The 16563-nt window shown below is 38.3% G+C and overlaps 1 protein-coding gene across 1 annotated transcript in view; it reads left to right on the top strand.

Moving 5' to 3' along the window:
- Nucleotides 1–14436, top strand: part of TMPRSS15 (transmembrane serine protease 15) — a 66887-nt gene extending 52451 nt beyond the window's left edge. The window contains exons 19-26 of the mRNA XM_044441752.1: nucleotides 38–170; nucleotides 2504–2599; nucleotides 4178–4227; nucleotides 6054–6228; nucleotides 10180–10361; nucleotides 10584–10679; nucleotides 13539–13678; nucleotides 14281–14436. Of these exons, the coding sequence (XP_044297687.1) occupies nucleotides 38–170; nucleotides 2504–2599; nucleotides 4178–4227; nucleotides 6054–6228; nucleotides 10180–10361; nucleotides 10584–10679; nucleotides 13539–13678; nucleotides 14281–14436 (1028 nt within the window). The remainder of the gene's footprint in view (nucleotides 1–37; nucleotides 171–2503; nucleotides 2600–4177; nucleotides 4228–6053; nucleotides 6229–10179; nucleotides 10362–10583; nucleotides 10680–13538; nucleotides 13679–14280) is intronic.
- The last annotated feature ends 2127 nt before the right edge of the window (nucleotides 14437–16563 follow it).

Raw genomic sequence — 16563 nt, forward strand, 5'->3', positions numbered from 1 at the left:
TACAATCAATATTTACTCCTATTATGTTTGCTAATAGTGCGTTTAGTCAATGGTTCTCTCAGCATCAATGGGCTGGTCCAGTTCAAGGTTGACAATAAATGGCATACAGCTTGTGCAGATGGTTGGACCGAACAACTGTCAACCAGTGTGTGCCACTGGTTGGGACTATGGTAAGTAAGGCAATTGCTTATGCTTTGTGAATTGTATATTGTATTGTGCACAGCCATAAGTATAGCCAACATTATAAAGGCAGTGTGCTGATATGAGGTTTTTCAATGCACACATTTGAAAGTGTTAGGAGTCATTTCTAGTGAAAAAAATACCATATTTTCTTGTCAGTTCTCCACTAAGGCTCTTTCTGAAGGTGTACTTCTTTGAAAGAAATAGCAGAAGTGCAAGAGAAATAATAAGGGTGTGCACAGTATAATGTACCAGATTTATGTTTGAGTCTGTGGCAGAAGATTAGGTTCCAAAAGTTTTATTACAAATAACTGAAGCTTGTATAGCAAATGCTGAATAGTTCTAAAAACCAGTATCAGCAGGCATTCCATCTCCTTTCTCTTTTCTGTCTTTGGAAGTGGGTAATGGTATTTCCTAAAAATGCTACTCAATGATGCAGAAGGTACTCAGCAATAATAAAGTTACTAGCAACAATAATAACATTTTAACAAATGTGTACGTTTTTGTATTTTGAAAAAAAAATATGCACTTGTATTGAACTGTTGCAGACTTCACAGATAGCTTTGGCTATTAAGCAGTGTAGAAATGATATTGAGGATGATGGCGATGATGATGATGATACCATGAAAAATGACAATGACAACATAATCCTTTGTATTTTCAAAAGGAGTTACATTGTCACTTCTAATCCCATGGGATTATCCATATTGTGCATTTTAACTCTCCTACTAAAACCAATAAAACTTACAAACACTCCACATTAGCTTTTTCTGTCCCATTTCAGTAGCACTTAAATAAGAAACCAACCAAACTGAACAGCAGCACCAGCAGAAGAAGGGAAATCTTTGAAAGAAGTTCACTTTTTCAGTCAAGATTTATAGAGGAATTTGCTTTCTATCTCCCCTTTTCCTGAGGAAAATGGCTAACCACAGATGAAATTGGAAATGTCTGGTCTTTCCACAGTGACTTGGAGAAGTAAATCAGAGGGACTATGTGTGCTCAGCATCATCCTCCTTGAAAGCAACTTGAGAAACAGCTTGTTAAACTTTCAGAAGAGCAAAAGAAACTAAGGCCAATTTTAGCCCAGTGTGTGTACATCTGTTAACTGCATACAGTGTCCCCTTTGCTTGAAATAGTGAGGGAAGATCACTACACTCTACTCTTATATTTGCTCAGCCAGATCCTTACATACCTGCACAAACTTGCTGGTTCCATACACTATTGTAAAGTGGCAAGAACAAAGGCAATCATAAAATCAAATAAACTGGGGGGCGGGGGGGCATTTGGGTCTTTAGTCCATCTTCCAGCTAAATGTTGGATTATCCTGCATGAGTATTTGCACATTTCCTTTAAGTGTCCTTGTTTTAAACCTCCAAGACATTCTGCCTATTAATCAGCAACTTCTGTTGTATTATATTACAACCTGCAGTCTGGTCTTCTGCTGATTTTATCCCAATGTGTAGAGAGGTCCTACAGAGAATTTCTCCCACAGCATTCCAGATCAAATAGTGTTTGAACTTGCATGTAAAACTCCTAAGATTAGATTTGACTTAAGTCAGTGGTGGGTAAAATTAAAGGTCACCATCCTTATTTGCCAAATTAAAGCATGTTAGCATTGATAAACTAGAATGGAGTTACAAGGTAATGTCTGCTTTCATACAGAACTATGCACTTCTGCTTCGGTCTGGAAAGCCAGTGCAGAAGCATGCTTTATTTGCTGAATGAGGAAGTGCACATACCAACAACTGAAATATGTGAAATGTCCATGGCTGGATCAAGGCACTTGGTCCCAGAAGCCACTTACATAAGTTCAGTTTCTAGACTGAGGCTGTGGGCACAGTCTAAAAGCAATTACTATTTCTGCCTTTCTTGCCTCTGATTTAATAAGTGGATTTATTCCCTTGATTTCTTAAAATTGACTGACCTGATTCTCTCTCTGACAAGTTAATTTGCATTCTCAATCCAGAAAAGGCAAAACACAGTGGTAGAAATATTTCTTTCCAAGTGCTGCCATTTTGTGGCTGGTTTTCATTGTGGTCACAGGAATTGCTGAGCACTATATTCTGATCATTCCATTTAACCTCTGCATTGCTTCATATGAGTGCTAAGTCAGACACTGTGTGAAAAGTGTCTATGAAAAGGGAATTCCTCAGCTGAGAGATAGGAAGTGAGAAAATGAAAAAGGAACTGGAAAAGGAAAAGTACTTAATAAAACCATTTGCTATATCATTATATAATTATGTATATTTGTCTTAATTATTATTGCTTCTAGAATGTTTTATTATTTGAAATAATGTATCTCAAGAATTGTTTTCCCTTGTAGGAATGCAAATACATCATTCCCTCTTCTATTTGATGGGACTGGCCCTTTCATAGGAGTTCAAAAAGCAGCCAATAGTAGCTTAATATTAATACCAAGGTAAGCATTTGATGATGATGAGGAGGAGGAGTTGACCTTATATTTAGCATACATTTATGTTTTATTTAAATGCAATGCATGATCCTTTAACATTTTATGACCAAGAAATTGTCAACAGCTTGTGGCCAGCTACATAAACCAAATTTGCAGTCGGAATGTCATATCATTTAAAACAAAGATAAACTCTCCATTTTTTTGAAGAGAATTTGTGTTCATGAGAATTTCTTCTGGCTGCAGATGAGCAAAATATCAGTATGATACAATCTGGCAGAGAAGTGTGCCAATTCATAGATTAGGGAATGATTTATTTGGAAGTGTTCAACATCAAATGCTTCCCTCCTGTGCAAAACTGAATTAGAAAGAAGGATTCATCAATGGGCATTTCCCCTTTCTACTAAATGTTCAGATGAAATGGTCACCATGAGATTCAGACCTATCCTGAGCATACGAGGCAAACTATCTTTAAAAATGGCATTTGCTGGTATGGAGGTCTTAGAATCCTTGGTCAGGCCTTCAGTCTACCAGAACCAAAATGGTGCACCATTAAACAGTCAGCTAACTGTACTGAGAAAAGTTCAAATACTCAGCTGTGTAGCAAACATCCACTGTAGTAACACTAGGCTGAAGATAAGGTCATAAGATTCCTGTACCAGTGGGAAAATAAAACTGGGCACTCTCCATTAATAAAGAAATGACCCATGGAAAGGGAACAATGCTCTATTTCTCTTTTGAGCAATTATGCTGTATTTATATGTCATCATTCATCCATGACATAATAATGTTTGGCTAGATCCATGATGTGCTAGCATTTGACTGAATGTAGGCTAATGGGTTTTTCAAGCAGCTAGACAACAAATATACCACTAATTTTTATTTTTGGTCTTTTGCTGTACTGGAATTTGTCTTCTCTATTAGCCAAATATTTATGAAGCTTCTAGATAAAGCTATGGTAGACCTGGAAAAAACAGAGTTGTATCTGAAATTGGGCTCTGCTTTCTATCAAGCTAACATTTTGAAATCTTTGGCCACACTGATCTCTAGTGGCAAATCGGTATGTGAACATATAAAGAAGCAATACTACTGAGTATACTGAAATGCACATCTTCCATCAGATACATGGTTATGAATTTGTGGGGTTTGGCAGAGGCTTCTTTGTTTTACTTTTTACTGACTCTCTAGGATCAGATTTTTAAAAAACAATTTGAAGCAAAAGTGAAATGTTAATAACCTTGTAGTCTTCCAACAGTTAAAGAAAGTCAGTTGTGAAAAACAGGCATTGCATAGTGTTGTCAAAAGCCTTCTGTGGGTGATCTATTTAGACCTCTTTCAAAAGTAATCTGTCCCTCCCCTGAGCATCCTGCTGGGTGAAGAGAAAAGGGGGGAGCAGGACAGGGAAGGAGAATGGAGATGGGTGAAAGAGAGAGAGAAGAGGAGTGTTCCTACTCACCTCTGGCTCTGGCCTTTGCCCTCAGCTGGATTCAGCACTGCCCCAATGAATGCTGCCTTGAACAGAAAAAATGGTTTACTGCCCCTCCTCCATAAACAACAAAAACAAATGTATTCATTCTGTCATTCTAGGCTACACTGTTCCAGTAACCTGGTGATACACCTGCAATGCAACAATAAACGTAAGTGCATGAAAAATAAAAAGTTCAATACAGAAGACCTAAACAGGTATGTTTTTTATGGTCACCCAAAATGTCCCAGCGTATTTTTCACATTTAGCATGAATAGGCAAGACACAACAGAAACCAAAAGTATTCTCTTGGTTCATTTTAGGACACCGAAAGAAACAGACCACATAAGATAATATTTCAGAGCTTCCAGTAGGTATCCCATCTCATATTATGTGGATTCTCCAAAGGAAAGGCTTTTCACTATTATGAACAGCTAGCAAGATGTACATATGTTTTGATATATGTACACAGCAAACTGGGAACACCTATGTTAGTGGGGTCCCTCATCCATTGCAGGTTTATAGAAGTTAACTATGGTTCCTGTGGTGATGAAGGGGGATGAAGTTTAGCACCATGGAAAGCTCCTATAAAGTTCCTACGCATATAATGTGTGAGCCGCCCCGAGGCTTCGGCGAATAGGGAGGCATAAAAATGTTTTAATAAATAAAATAAATAATGCTCAAAAGAAAAACTTGAAAGAATGATTCCCTCTACATAGGAATCACCAGCCTTCCCTGCATCTATACACCCAAGAAAGATTGTTCTTGGTAATCCTAGAAATCATATCTGGACATAAAGGAGAAGCTAGAACCATTCCAATATGGGTTTCAGCCTGGTCACAAGACTAGATCAACTGTGTGTCCTGATAGATGACCTTTATGGAGAGAAGGACAGGAGAAGTACAAGGCCTGTTAATTTTGCTCAGTCTCTCATGGCGTTTTTAAAGTCATCAACCATGATATCCTTCTGGTCTGGTTCCATAAACTGGGCCCTGGGTGAAACTTCTGGTCATTACTGGATTTGGAGAAAAGGGCTATCTGTATGCTGGTGATATACAGTTCTGTCTCCCTGTAGCATCTGAATCACTTGAGGCTGCACAAGCCCTAGATAACGGCTTAGACTTGTGGATGGGCTGGATTAGGGCCAATAAACTGAAATTGAATCCTGGTAAGACAGAGAGACCTTGGGGAGCAGTCATCTCTTGGTCTGGAAGATGAGACTATTACCTGTTCTGAATAGGCTTGCACATTCTCTGAAAGCTTAGGTACGTAATGTGGTAGTACTCCTGGATCCAACTCTATTACTGGAGTGACTTCCACCAGTTTTGACTTGTATGCCAGCTACCTCCTTCCCCATTTTGAAATAGCTTGAACACAGTGGTACAGGAGCTAACAACCTTAAGTCTAGATTATCACAACATGTTTTGTGTGGGGTTTTCCTTAAGGCTCATTCAGAACCTGCAGATAGTGTAGGATATTTGGCAGAGGGTCTTTTCCCTTCCCAACCTGGGCAGTCACTGCAGTCATCCAATAAGGTGGTTCCAATCTACTTGGAGTTCGCTTGGAATACATCCTTTGTTGTACTGGCACCATCTCTGTGGAACACACTGCTCAGGTGGGCACTGACATTGTTTTGGTTCCCACTGAAGTCTTTTTTATTTAATTAAGACTCCCCTGATTGACCAGTCAGGGTTGTATTGCTATAAGTTGATCTTTAAATATTTTGTTTTGTATTTTGATTCAGTTTTCTTCTTTGATTGTTTAACACTTGGAAATCTTATTGGATGCAAAGTGGCACATAAATCTTGTAAATAAATAACTAATATGTGAGTCTAAAATAACTAATTTAGTGAGTCCAAGACATTAAAAAGCAACAAGAAAAGAATGAGAAATCTGTAAGAGAAGCCTAAACCAATCTCCATCACAGAGGAAGGCCAGCCACCAAATCTATTTCTGACATGCTCTTAATTGTAACCTTTTCTTTTATTTTACACACAGATTGTGGTGAAAGATTGATTCCCAGGAAACACAGCACAAAAATTGTTGGTGGCTCTGATGCTCAAGAAGGCGTTTGGCCTTGGATGGTCTCACTAAGTTTCAATTCCAAGCCAACTTGTGGAGCTTCCCTTATCAGCAATGAATGGCTAGTCTCAGCTGCACACTGTGTATATGGGTAACTTGAATCCTTGATCTGTTTATAAGCTTCATTCTTTTTCCTCACACGGTTTACTTCAGAATGTTTTTGTCAGTGCTGATCTGCCCTTTCACAGATAACAATAAGATCTGGTTCATTCCACCCTAAACTTATTTCATGGATGTGATAACTTTGCCCAAGAGTCTGACACTGCAGAATCTCCAAACTCAAAAATATGCAGTTTCATCAATCATATAAAACTGGTTAAGAAGCTTAGCTTAGCGCTAATGAAAATGCACCATAAACACTGAGCCTGTCTTTTTGATTCTCATGCTATTAGGCAATGCATTTGAATGTAACACTTATACAGGAAATAGACAATAAAGCACAGTTTCACACAAAATTGATGCTTCTTCCCCATGCAAAACCAAAATAGTAGGATGTAATGTCTTCTAAGGTATTTTCTAAAAGTTAACTGATGATTGAAGAATGTCAATAGCCCATGTTATTTTCCCATCCAGATTTATTAATGTGCTGAAGATTTGCCTGGCAACTTTTAATCTACTCTACTTATATATAATATTGTGTTGATAAGCATGACACAGAACTGCAGCACCATTCAAGGTTCCCAATTTCCCACATGACATGTATTGAGCTATTAATGACGTGTTAGTGTCAGCTGAGCTATATTCATGTAACATAATTCCAAACTTCCCAGGAGTATCATGGTGTTTTATCTATATTTCATGCCTCTAGCACAGTTTCTGTTGGTACCTATTTCCTTTAACAAGACTCTACCTGGCCACAGAGCTTAGGCAAAGCAATAGCTCCATTTTCTTGCAGTTACGCCCTTGGACTGGAACCAGATGGGGTGATGTGTTAATGAGGTGTCAATGGTTGTGGTGGACATGTAAGTGGTTGCTAAAGTGGCATTAAAAGCAACTGCATGGTCATATTAGAGCACCGAGGAAGTGAGCATAGAGTGAAATAAGGTTCTCCCAGTCACAATAAGGTTATGCAGTCCTTTTCTGTAAGACTGAGAGAGGACAGCACTCCCCAGGGTTATATTAAATAAGTAATCTGGCCTTTTACAACATGCCACAAATCTCCAATTACCTCTCTTATATATGCAGAAAAAGAAGCTGTTTTATTTTTTGAATGCAGGCTGAGTTTGGCAATGTGTAGGATAGGAAACATATTGCACCCATGAAATCAAAAGTAAAGGAGTGGATGGAAGTTAATGATAATAAGTTAATAATCCATGGTAGATCCCTGAATGATTTGTGGTAGATTGATGAGGATTTCTGACTTTCAGTTGCTGAACAGCAACAATAAAATACCACCTTTCCCAGCTGTAGATCGTATGTTGCAGTTTTTCATGGGGATGAAGCAAGGTCACTTGCTTCATCCTCAAGCAGGACTGGACCAGTCCTGAGCCATCATGGGCTGCTTTGCTCGGCTGGCAGATTGTGAAGGTGCCCAACCATCCGCACCCACAGGGTTTGCCTATGCCATGCTGCTGCCAGCACACATACCCACAGCTGCTTCCAACACTTGTCCAGTAGCCCACCAGCTAGACCACCACAGGCACTGCAGCAACCAGGTTTTTCATCAAAGTGCCTAATGTCAGTCCTGAAGGGCTGTCCGAACCACAGGTGCATAAATGACTGAGTGATCTTTTCTCAGAGCAAGTCCCTGTGGGTGAGGTAGCCTCGGAGAGTGTCAGGTCTGTGTGTCCCTTTGCTCTGAAGGTGGCAAGTACTGTCTCAAGTTTGTTAACTACTAGAATATGAATATTTGAGGCAGAGGGGCCTCTTCCTCAGAATAGTAGGAGCAGAAAGTAGTGGGAGCACCCACACATACTGCAGCAGTAAGCTCTATTTATGGTTAGTCCAGAGAGGAGAAGGCAGTAGCAGAAGCCCACCCCTGGGAATGCAGTGTTCTGTATAACTCTGCTCTTAGACCGTAATTCTGAACCTGGCTCCACCCTCCAAGGAAAACCACTGTTTTGCACCCAGCCCTGACTGGTGGCCATTGCCTTCTTCTCAAAAAACAGTAGATCTTATGAGATTGCTTTCCCTCCACGTTGGTTCTGATACATGAAGTCTTGTTCTATCAAATCCTTTGTTCTATCCAGCCAAAGTAATAGGTTAGAAGAATATGAGGTTTATTTACTGTGCAAATCTGGGTTTGAATGTTTTCCCACTGACTTCTTTAAAGTACGACCAGATGTGTGAGACTGCAGAGAAAAGGGTACAATGAGCCCATTGAACCCACATTCCTGCAGAGGCCATTTATACCCTGCTGTTCCTTCCAAATGACTTCAATCCACCTGTGCATGGATACAGATTGATCTGCAGGTTTCTCATGCCTAGGCAAGATTTTAAAACCTCTGCATATACAACACCTCAAAATTTAAAATATTTATACCTTCCTTCAATGCATTGATTACAGAGATAAAAGGAAATTCTGCTTTATATACTCTTAAACGGTTGGATTTTTGTTTTTTGCATCTATTCATCAGATGCAATAAATCCATTTATTTATAATTGCTACAGCCTTCTACATAACATGAAAATGTGAACTAATTTCTTGTAATGTATTTAATATATTCAAAGCTCTTTGCCACTGAAATGGAATCCAAATTGGCAATTCTTCAGTTTACTTGTAGCCTCATCTTTCAACAGTTACAGTATAGGATGTAAGCAAATAAAGAATGATTAATGTAAAGTTATCTTCATTAAATATGCTATACTAGGCTAAGTGTTCCTATTTTATCTAGAGTCAATTGAGTATCCACATTACTCATCCAATGTGTTGCCAGTGGTGTGACCTCATATCTTATAAAGGTAGATGCAGCATAACAGCCAGACCAAAAGCCACATAAGGGGTGGTGAGAGGGGAATCCAAATCGTTCCTATTTGTCAGTTTTCAGCAATGGCCCCCTAGTTAAAGTAGAACAGAACATCTAGTTCTCCTCAATGATCACTGACTGACCTTTAATTTCCCCTTCCATCATTAAAATGCAAATAAACAAGCAAACAGGTTTGCACTAATATATCCCAATGTGCACTAGTACAGTCCTGCCCCATTGACTGATCTGAAAGTAGGCCTTCACACTCTTTCCTCAAATCTTAACTATATTGGAGCAGTTCCACATTTCTGCACTGATATCCCACTTCCCAATACTATGAGCCCCAATGCTCAAGCATGCATAAGTAAGATTATGTTCGAGTACTTTTGATAAAAAAAAAAAGTCAAAATGTATCCACATGTCTTTAAAAATAGAAACAATGTTTTATGAATCAAAATTTTGAAAAGCTTTGTAAATAGGAAAGCATTGCCCCAATGTTTTGGTGTATTTATTAAAACAGAACAGACATACTTGGGGTTATTTATAAGGCATGAATATTATCAATGTGTACTAATCTGCATTGCTTGTCATATGCAAGTATGATGAAAATATTGCATTAATTTGTATAATGTGTAATTGCAACTTTGATGGAGAAAACAAAGATACCCCATAATGCCATTCACATCATAGGTGACAGGCATGGTAGAATTGTGCAGCAGGTATAGATCCAATACAAACCGAATGGGCAAAGAGGAGGGTAGCAAGAGACAAACTGAATTATCTTATCCTGATCAGCCTATGCTCTTCCTGGGAACTGATCAACAATATGTAAATGTATCTTTTTGAGTGTAAAGGTAATGTGTCTCTTCAATTGTGTTCCAGTTGTCAAAAAATTGAGGAACACTAATTTATATTGTCACCAGTCCTTACAAAATCAGCAATGTGAACAACATGAAAAGGACATGGGACATAATCCATGGAAAACACAAGCCATATTGTGAATGCAAATTGCACATGAGTACATTGTGCCAGTGTGGTTTAGAATGGAAAAGCACAAAAATTATAAATCACTGATTGCTTGGGTTTGTTATTAACTATGGGTGATTCTGACTCAGAATATTCATTGTAATCTCCAGAAGGAATTTAAATCCATCTCAGTGGAAAGCACATCTTGGATTGCATACCCAACTGAATTTATCATATCCACAAACAGTCAACCAAGAGATAGATCAAATTATCATAAATCCCCATTACAATAAGCGAACAAAAGACAGTGACATTGCTTTGATGCATCTTCAATTCAGAGTGAATTACACAGGTAGGACTGTTTTCTTTAATAATTTGTCCTTCATGTAATGAATTGAGTTAGGTCCAAAGAGAAAATAACTTCAGAAAATCCAGATATTGCACATTTCAGACAGAAGAAGAATTTGATGCAACTAGAATTCGGTACCATAGACTCTGAGGAACTGCTTGAATAATGCCATCATGAAAGACTGGACACTGGGACTAAAACTGTTTGATCATTTGTTTTTCTCAGATTACATTCAGCCTATTTGCTTACCAGACAACAGCAAACAATTTTTGCCAGGAACTAATTGTTCTATTGCTGGCTGGGGAAGAATCATACATCAAGGTATGTCATCACACTGTTAAAAAGTCTTATTGGAATCACAGCATGAGCAGAACTCTGTTCTCTTCATATTCTGGAATTGTCCTGATGCAATCACAACAAGAAAACTTGGTGAAAATGAATACAAATGAATTATAAGAGCATAATTTACATGTAATGCATGATGTTATGCATATTATGCATGTAAATTAGATTAATTACAGCAACTTTGCAGCAGAGCCTGAACTTAACTATACTAAGTGAATGGGAGAAGCAAAAAAGAGAGGGACACATCATGGTTTGGTATAAATTGTGCTCTTGTTTCTTAAGAACAGATCTCCAGAGGTTGGGGTAGTACAGGCTACTAGTCTTACAGGTTACTATAATATCAAGCAAGACATCTCACACTTGCCAGATGGTGCCTGCAGGCTACAGAGGACTTCCCACATCACTTCCTCCCAGAATTGCAAAATTTAAAGTGGGTGAGGTGTCAACTTCACTCCACACAAGGCCACAAAACCCTGAGCATAAAGCCTCTGGAATTTCCAGTCAACATAAAAGTGCTCATGGATACTCAGCACCCTAACCACAACTGAATTATGCCCACACCTACATACCACATATGACCAAATAAATAAAAGTCAGTCACCCATTCAACAGTATGAAGTTGGAAAAGTGACAAGTTTCCTCAATTCAGAGTGGCATTCTTCCACTCTATCGTGTTATTCTTGATACAGGGAATATTGTTCTATAATTTTTGACTATGCCTTCAAAAACTGCCCTTTTTGAGTGGGGGATGTATTTAAAGATTCCATTAAATTACAGAGTTCTGTAACACGCTCTGCGTGGGGCTGCCCTTGAAGACGGTCCGGATACTTCAATTGGTGCAAAACAGAGCTGCCAGGTTGCTGACGGGGACTGGGCGTTGTTCTCATATAACCCCAGTCCTCCGTCAGCTTCACTGGCTTCCCATTGAAGTCCGGGCCCAATTCAAGATGTTGGTTATCACCTATAAAGCCCTCAACGGCTTGGGACCTGGTTATCTAAAGGAGCGCTTGCATCCATATATGCCCTTCCGCCCCTTGAGATCGGCGGCAGAGGCCCTTCTCCGGGAACCCTCCATGAAAGATATTAGGAGGGTGAGTACCCAGAGGAAGGCCTTCTCTGCGGTGGCGCCCCATCTATGGAATGCGCTCCTCAGAGAGGTCCGACTGGCGCCGTTGTTATTTGTTTTTCGGCACCAGGCCAAAACCTTTTTATTTAAAAGTTATTTTAATTGTTAATTATTGATTGTATTTATTGGGTTTTTATGCTTGTGCTGAGATGTTTCCGGATTTTTAAGGTTAATTATATGATTGTTTGTTTATTTTGTAAGCCTCCCTGAGGCTTTTTGCGAATGGGGCAGCATAGAAATGTTCTAAATAAATAAATCAGAAACTACAAAGAGTCTTGTGGCAACTTAAAAACTAGCATATTATGGTGCACTCTTCTATGGGCTTAATTCCACTTCATCAGATTACTGAAGTGCTATCTTCAGTTGGCAGATAAATACATGGGTGCAGGTGATGAAAATGGTAAACAGAAGGGCAGTGCAACAAAAGCTTATACCTTCATCAATCTAACTAGCATTCTTAGTTGTTTATACTTCAAAAGAAATTTGTCTATCCTTCTATTATTTTCCACTCAATTATAAACTACATAAGTAAGATTATACGGAATTACCATGGCAAATCACATTCTTTCTTATATAACCAGGATAAACATATAGAATTAGGACAGTTTTGTTTACAGACATCATATACAAACTTAAATGTGAATATTTCTTAGTTCAGTAGAATATAATACAAGATTCAGGAAGAAATAATATTTGACACCAAGTAAATTTAATGTTGTATTATTTAGGATTTAGTGGTGTTAAACAACTTATCAAAATTGAATTCTACCTCTCTTCCATCATGAAACTCAACATATATTGGGCAATTTGCCATCCATATAATGACCAGATCCAGATCTCTTTCACTTAAGCAAGGTGGCTTCATCATGTGCTATCAGACCATTCCCCAGGACTTCTTCTGTGCATGTCAATGATTTCTGATGATTCTTGGTTGAAATAAACAGAATGAAATGAGAGAATGAGAAACCCAGCATGGCAATGCAAGTGCAAACTTCGAGCTAGTCTGTGCATTAACACAGACATCAGCACATTTAAGAAAGAGTGCTGGTACAAGTCAGTCTTATTGACTACCTATGGAACCCAGTTAAATTCCAAATATATAAGCAGAAATGAATGTTCAGCTTTAAAGTAAATTTTTTCATATGTTAACCTTATCAACATTTGAAACAGTGGCCTCATCTTGCCCTGTGTTTCTTATTTAGGACAACAAAATATCTTCAGTCAGATTTTCCATATGTGGGTATCCAGCTATTTAAATATGCATGAACATGTATTTATTCCTTTCACACCTTTCTGAAGAAAATATTGGAAGTAACATTGGGCATATTTTATATTAATTTTGTATCTTTGCTAGTACAACAGGAACTAATGATTACTGAAAAAATCCTGATATATTTTCTGAAAAGCTCATTTCCAAAATGGGCTAAGTCAGAGGAGCTCCAAATCTAAGTTCCTATTGTGCTAACAGTCCATTCTATTAGTATATGAGCAGCACAGGATACTGCACACTGTTTCCCACAGAGTAGGTAAGGACTGCGATGCTCAGCTACCAGTATATACTTCACTGAATTTAGTAATCTGATAACTTAGGCAGTTCAGTCGCTTCCTAATGGAAATTAATACTGTCCAAATGAAAACCTTGTTTGAAGAACTTGGCAGGCATTATATAAGACACTGATTAAATGTATGTATTTCTGAGTTTTAAACAGGTTCTGTTGCAAATATATTACAAGAAGCAGTAGTTCCTCTTATAACACGAAAGAAATGCCAGCAGCAGATGCCTGAGTACAATATTACTGGAAATATGCTATGTGCTGGATATGATGAAGGAGGAATTGATTCTTGCCAGGTAAATGGAAACAGTATGTTTTCTCTGCTACAGTGTGAGTTGTTGCTTGATTCTCTGATCATTACTTGTGATACTAGGTGTTTTATACAGGGGTTTAACAATACTGATGGCTGAAAAAGTAGAACTTAACTTGCCAGGAAGTGAGGCCTCGTCTCTGGCAGTGGCATCGTCATTGTAGTCATCCTACTGCTTTCATTTGTTGCTATTTGTGACCTTAACATCCTTGAATTTGTTTAATGGAAAAAAACCGTATCCAGCCCCACCACCCAAGGGAAAAAGAAGCAACTGCAAATATCATTACAGGCCATGGGCTGCTGTCATAAGCAGAGAGCATCTAAAGATGCTTTGGAGTCTAAGAAAGGCAGCATCTATTCCTTCAGTGTTTACAAAAGCTCTTGTGACACACTTTCATGCATGCTCAAAGAATTTAGCTTAAACTAGAAAAGCATACAGAGGGCTGCATTAACACTGCACATAACAGACAGGCATCTAACTGAATGCTTAAGGCCATAGCAAATCTCATCTAGCCTTTAGAAATACTTTTGTTTTTCAAAAAAAAAGAATCCATGTAAGAATGTTTTAATTTCTATTTGTCATTCCAGGGAGATTCCGGTGGGCCACTGATGTGTCAAGAGAGTGAAAAGTGGATACTGGCTGGCGTGATATCCTTTGGCTACAAGTGTGCACTCCCACATCGGCCTGGCGTTTATGTGAATGTTTCCAGATTTGTTGATTGGATAAAAAGAATAATTCATTAGCAGTGTTCACAAAAATCTGGAAACAATGGGACTTGAAGGGCAGGGATATTCATGTAACATACATACCACACCATCTGTCAGAAAAGGGTAATTGTAACAATTCAAACCATGGCAGAGGTTATCTTTGAAGGTGATCCAAGGAATTTGTTAAAGCTTCCATGACTAAAGCTGGGCCTAGCATGGTGACCTTTACCGCCAAACTGTTCTCCTAAGACTGGAATGGGAAATGTGGGAAGAGCATCTTGAAGAGCAATTATTTGACATTGCAGCTCTGACTATTAAAACAACTTCTTGAAGCTTAATATATGCTTTTGAAAATCAGCTATCACAAACTCCAGTGCTAAAAGGTCCACACACAAAGTTATTGAGGCTTTCGCAAACTAATTCTTCTTTGAAGGACAAATGTCTATAGGCTGTTGATGGAAGAAGCATCAACTGATTCAATTTTTTCTGAAGTGCACAGAGGTTAACTACTTACATACTGTCAAAAAAGAGTAAATATACCACCAAAACAAGAGGGATAAGTGGAAACAGATATGCCCAAATTTGCATGTTCTGATTTATATAAATAATGCAAATTTAGAAATAAATACTACACAGAGAAATACAGTCCATAACACTATGGTAGAGAAGAGTGGCCAGATGCCCTGCATTCCTGCTACTCTGCTGTTCAGGGGCTAACTGCTGATGGGCCACTTCAAGGCCCCCATTTTCCCTTCTTTTGAGTTATTTGTCTGTACGCTAGACTTAGTCCTCCATATAAAAGATGGCTTTTAACATACGACTGTCCTCTGCAAGTCCTACCTGAAGTAGAATTCATGACTACCCTAAGTTATGATGGCAAGAACTTGCACAACTGACCAATTGAACTACCATAACACTTTGACCCCAAGCAATGGAAAAGCCAACTATTATTGCTGTGATGTATTAAGGAACCTTTTTCCATTGGAATTAATGAAAGGTGCTATTGTAGTATTATTTTTTCCAGGATATTAGTTTACACCCCAAAATCTGACAAAGAGAAATTCTTTTGTCTTGCCCAAACTACAGACATGTTTGATCTGGGATCAATAATTCATTCAGATACCTAAGCAATCATTCTAGGTTATCTTTGAAGCATAAAATATACTGTATTTAAAGCTGCATGGTCCCCTCTATAATTCAGGGAATATGCCCACTTTGAATTGCAAATACCTCTTCATGTAATATCACATACAGATGACCTGAGTATGCTCTGAAACAATTCCACGTTTCAGAATATTTTAATATATGGTTGCAATAAAGTGAATGCTCTCATTTGTGTTGTATCATCAGTGCCTTAAATTATGAGCAACATACACTGAAACCTGCAATAACTCACATGATTGAGACTGTAATTATATAAAGACATGCCTGAGGGTGCGTCCCAGTGAAGCCAATGACTCTTACTTTTAAGAAGAGTTTCACAGGATTGCATTCTTAAGTAAAAGAAAATGCACTGCTTGACCCAGAAAAGTAAGTCAAGATTCAAATGGCAATTGTGATTGAGGGACAAGGTGGAGGGGTGGGGGGAATGTTTTGCTTTCTAAATTGGTGACCTGAAAGTGATACAGGCTAACAACCCAGTTAAATCTGTAACCCTAAGAAGCACTGGCAGCATTCTTATTCTGTTCTTTCTATTCTTCTTCATCATTTGCTATATAAAGTTGCTTTCCTATACAGTTTCTGTTAACTAGATGCACTTCCAGATGTGACATGCAAATGCTTGCCCTTGAAAAGGTTTCTTCATAAATAGGTAGTTCATTACCTTCTCACTCTGCTTTTATGATTGCAGGCATTTTTCTTCAGAAAGAATAATAATTATAATATATACTACAATGTCATCATTGGCCCACTGTAAACAAGTCAGCCTTTCTTATCTGTGGATTCCTTCTGCATTCCATTTAATTTGGACTGTGCTGTATACAATTGTCACATACCAAAGTCTTTAAGAAAGCAAGTCCCAAATAGTACAATTATTCCAGGTTTCTCTGAGAAAGAGAAATTGAACTTTATTGAAGAACCATCCATAGAAAACAAATTCTTCCAACTTGTTTATATAGAACTGAGTATAGTTTTCATTCTTTCTTCTTTTTTACTGTATGTGCT

The sequence above is a fragment of the Varanus komodoensis genome, unplaced genomic scaffold, assembly GCF_004798865.1.
Source record: "Varanus komodoensis strain SLA01 unplaced genomic scaffold, ASM479886v1 scaffold4, whole genome shotgun sequence".
Classification (NCBI taxonomy): Eukaryota; Metazoa; Chordata; class Lepidosauria; order Squamata; family Varanidae; genus Varanus; species Varanus komodoensis.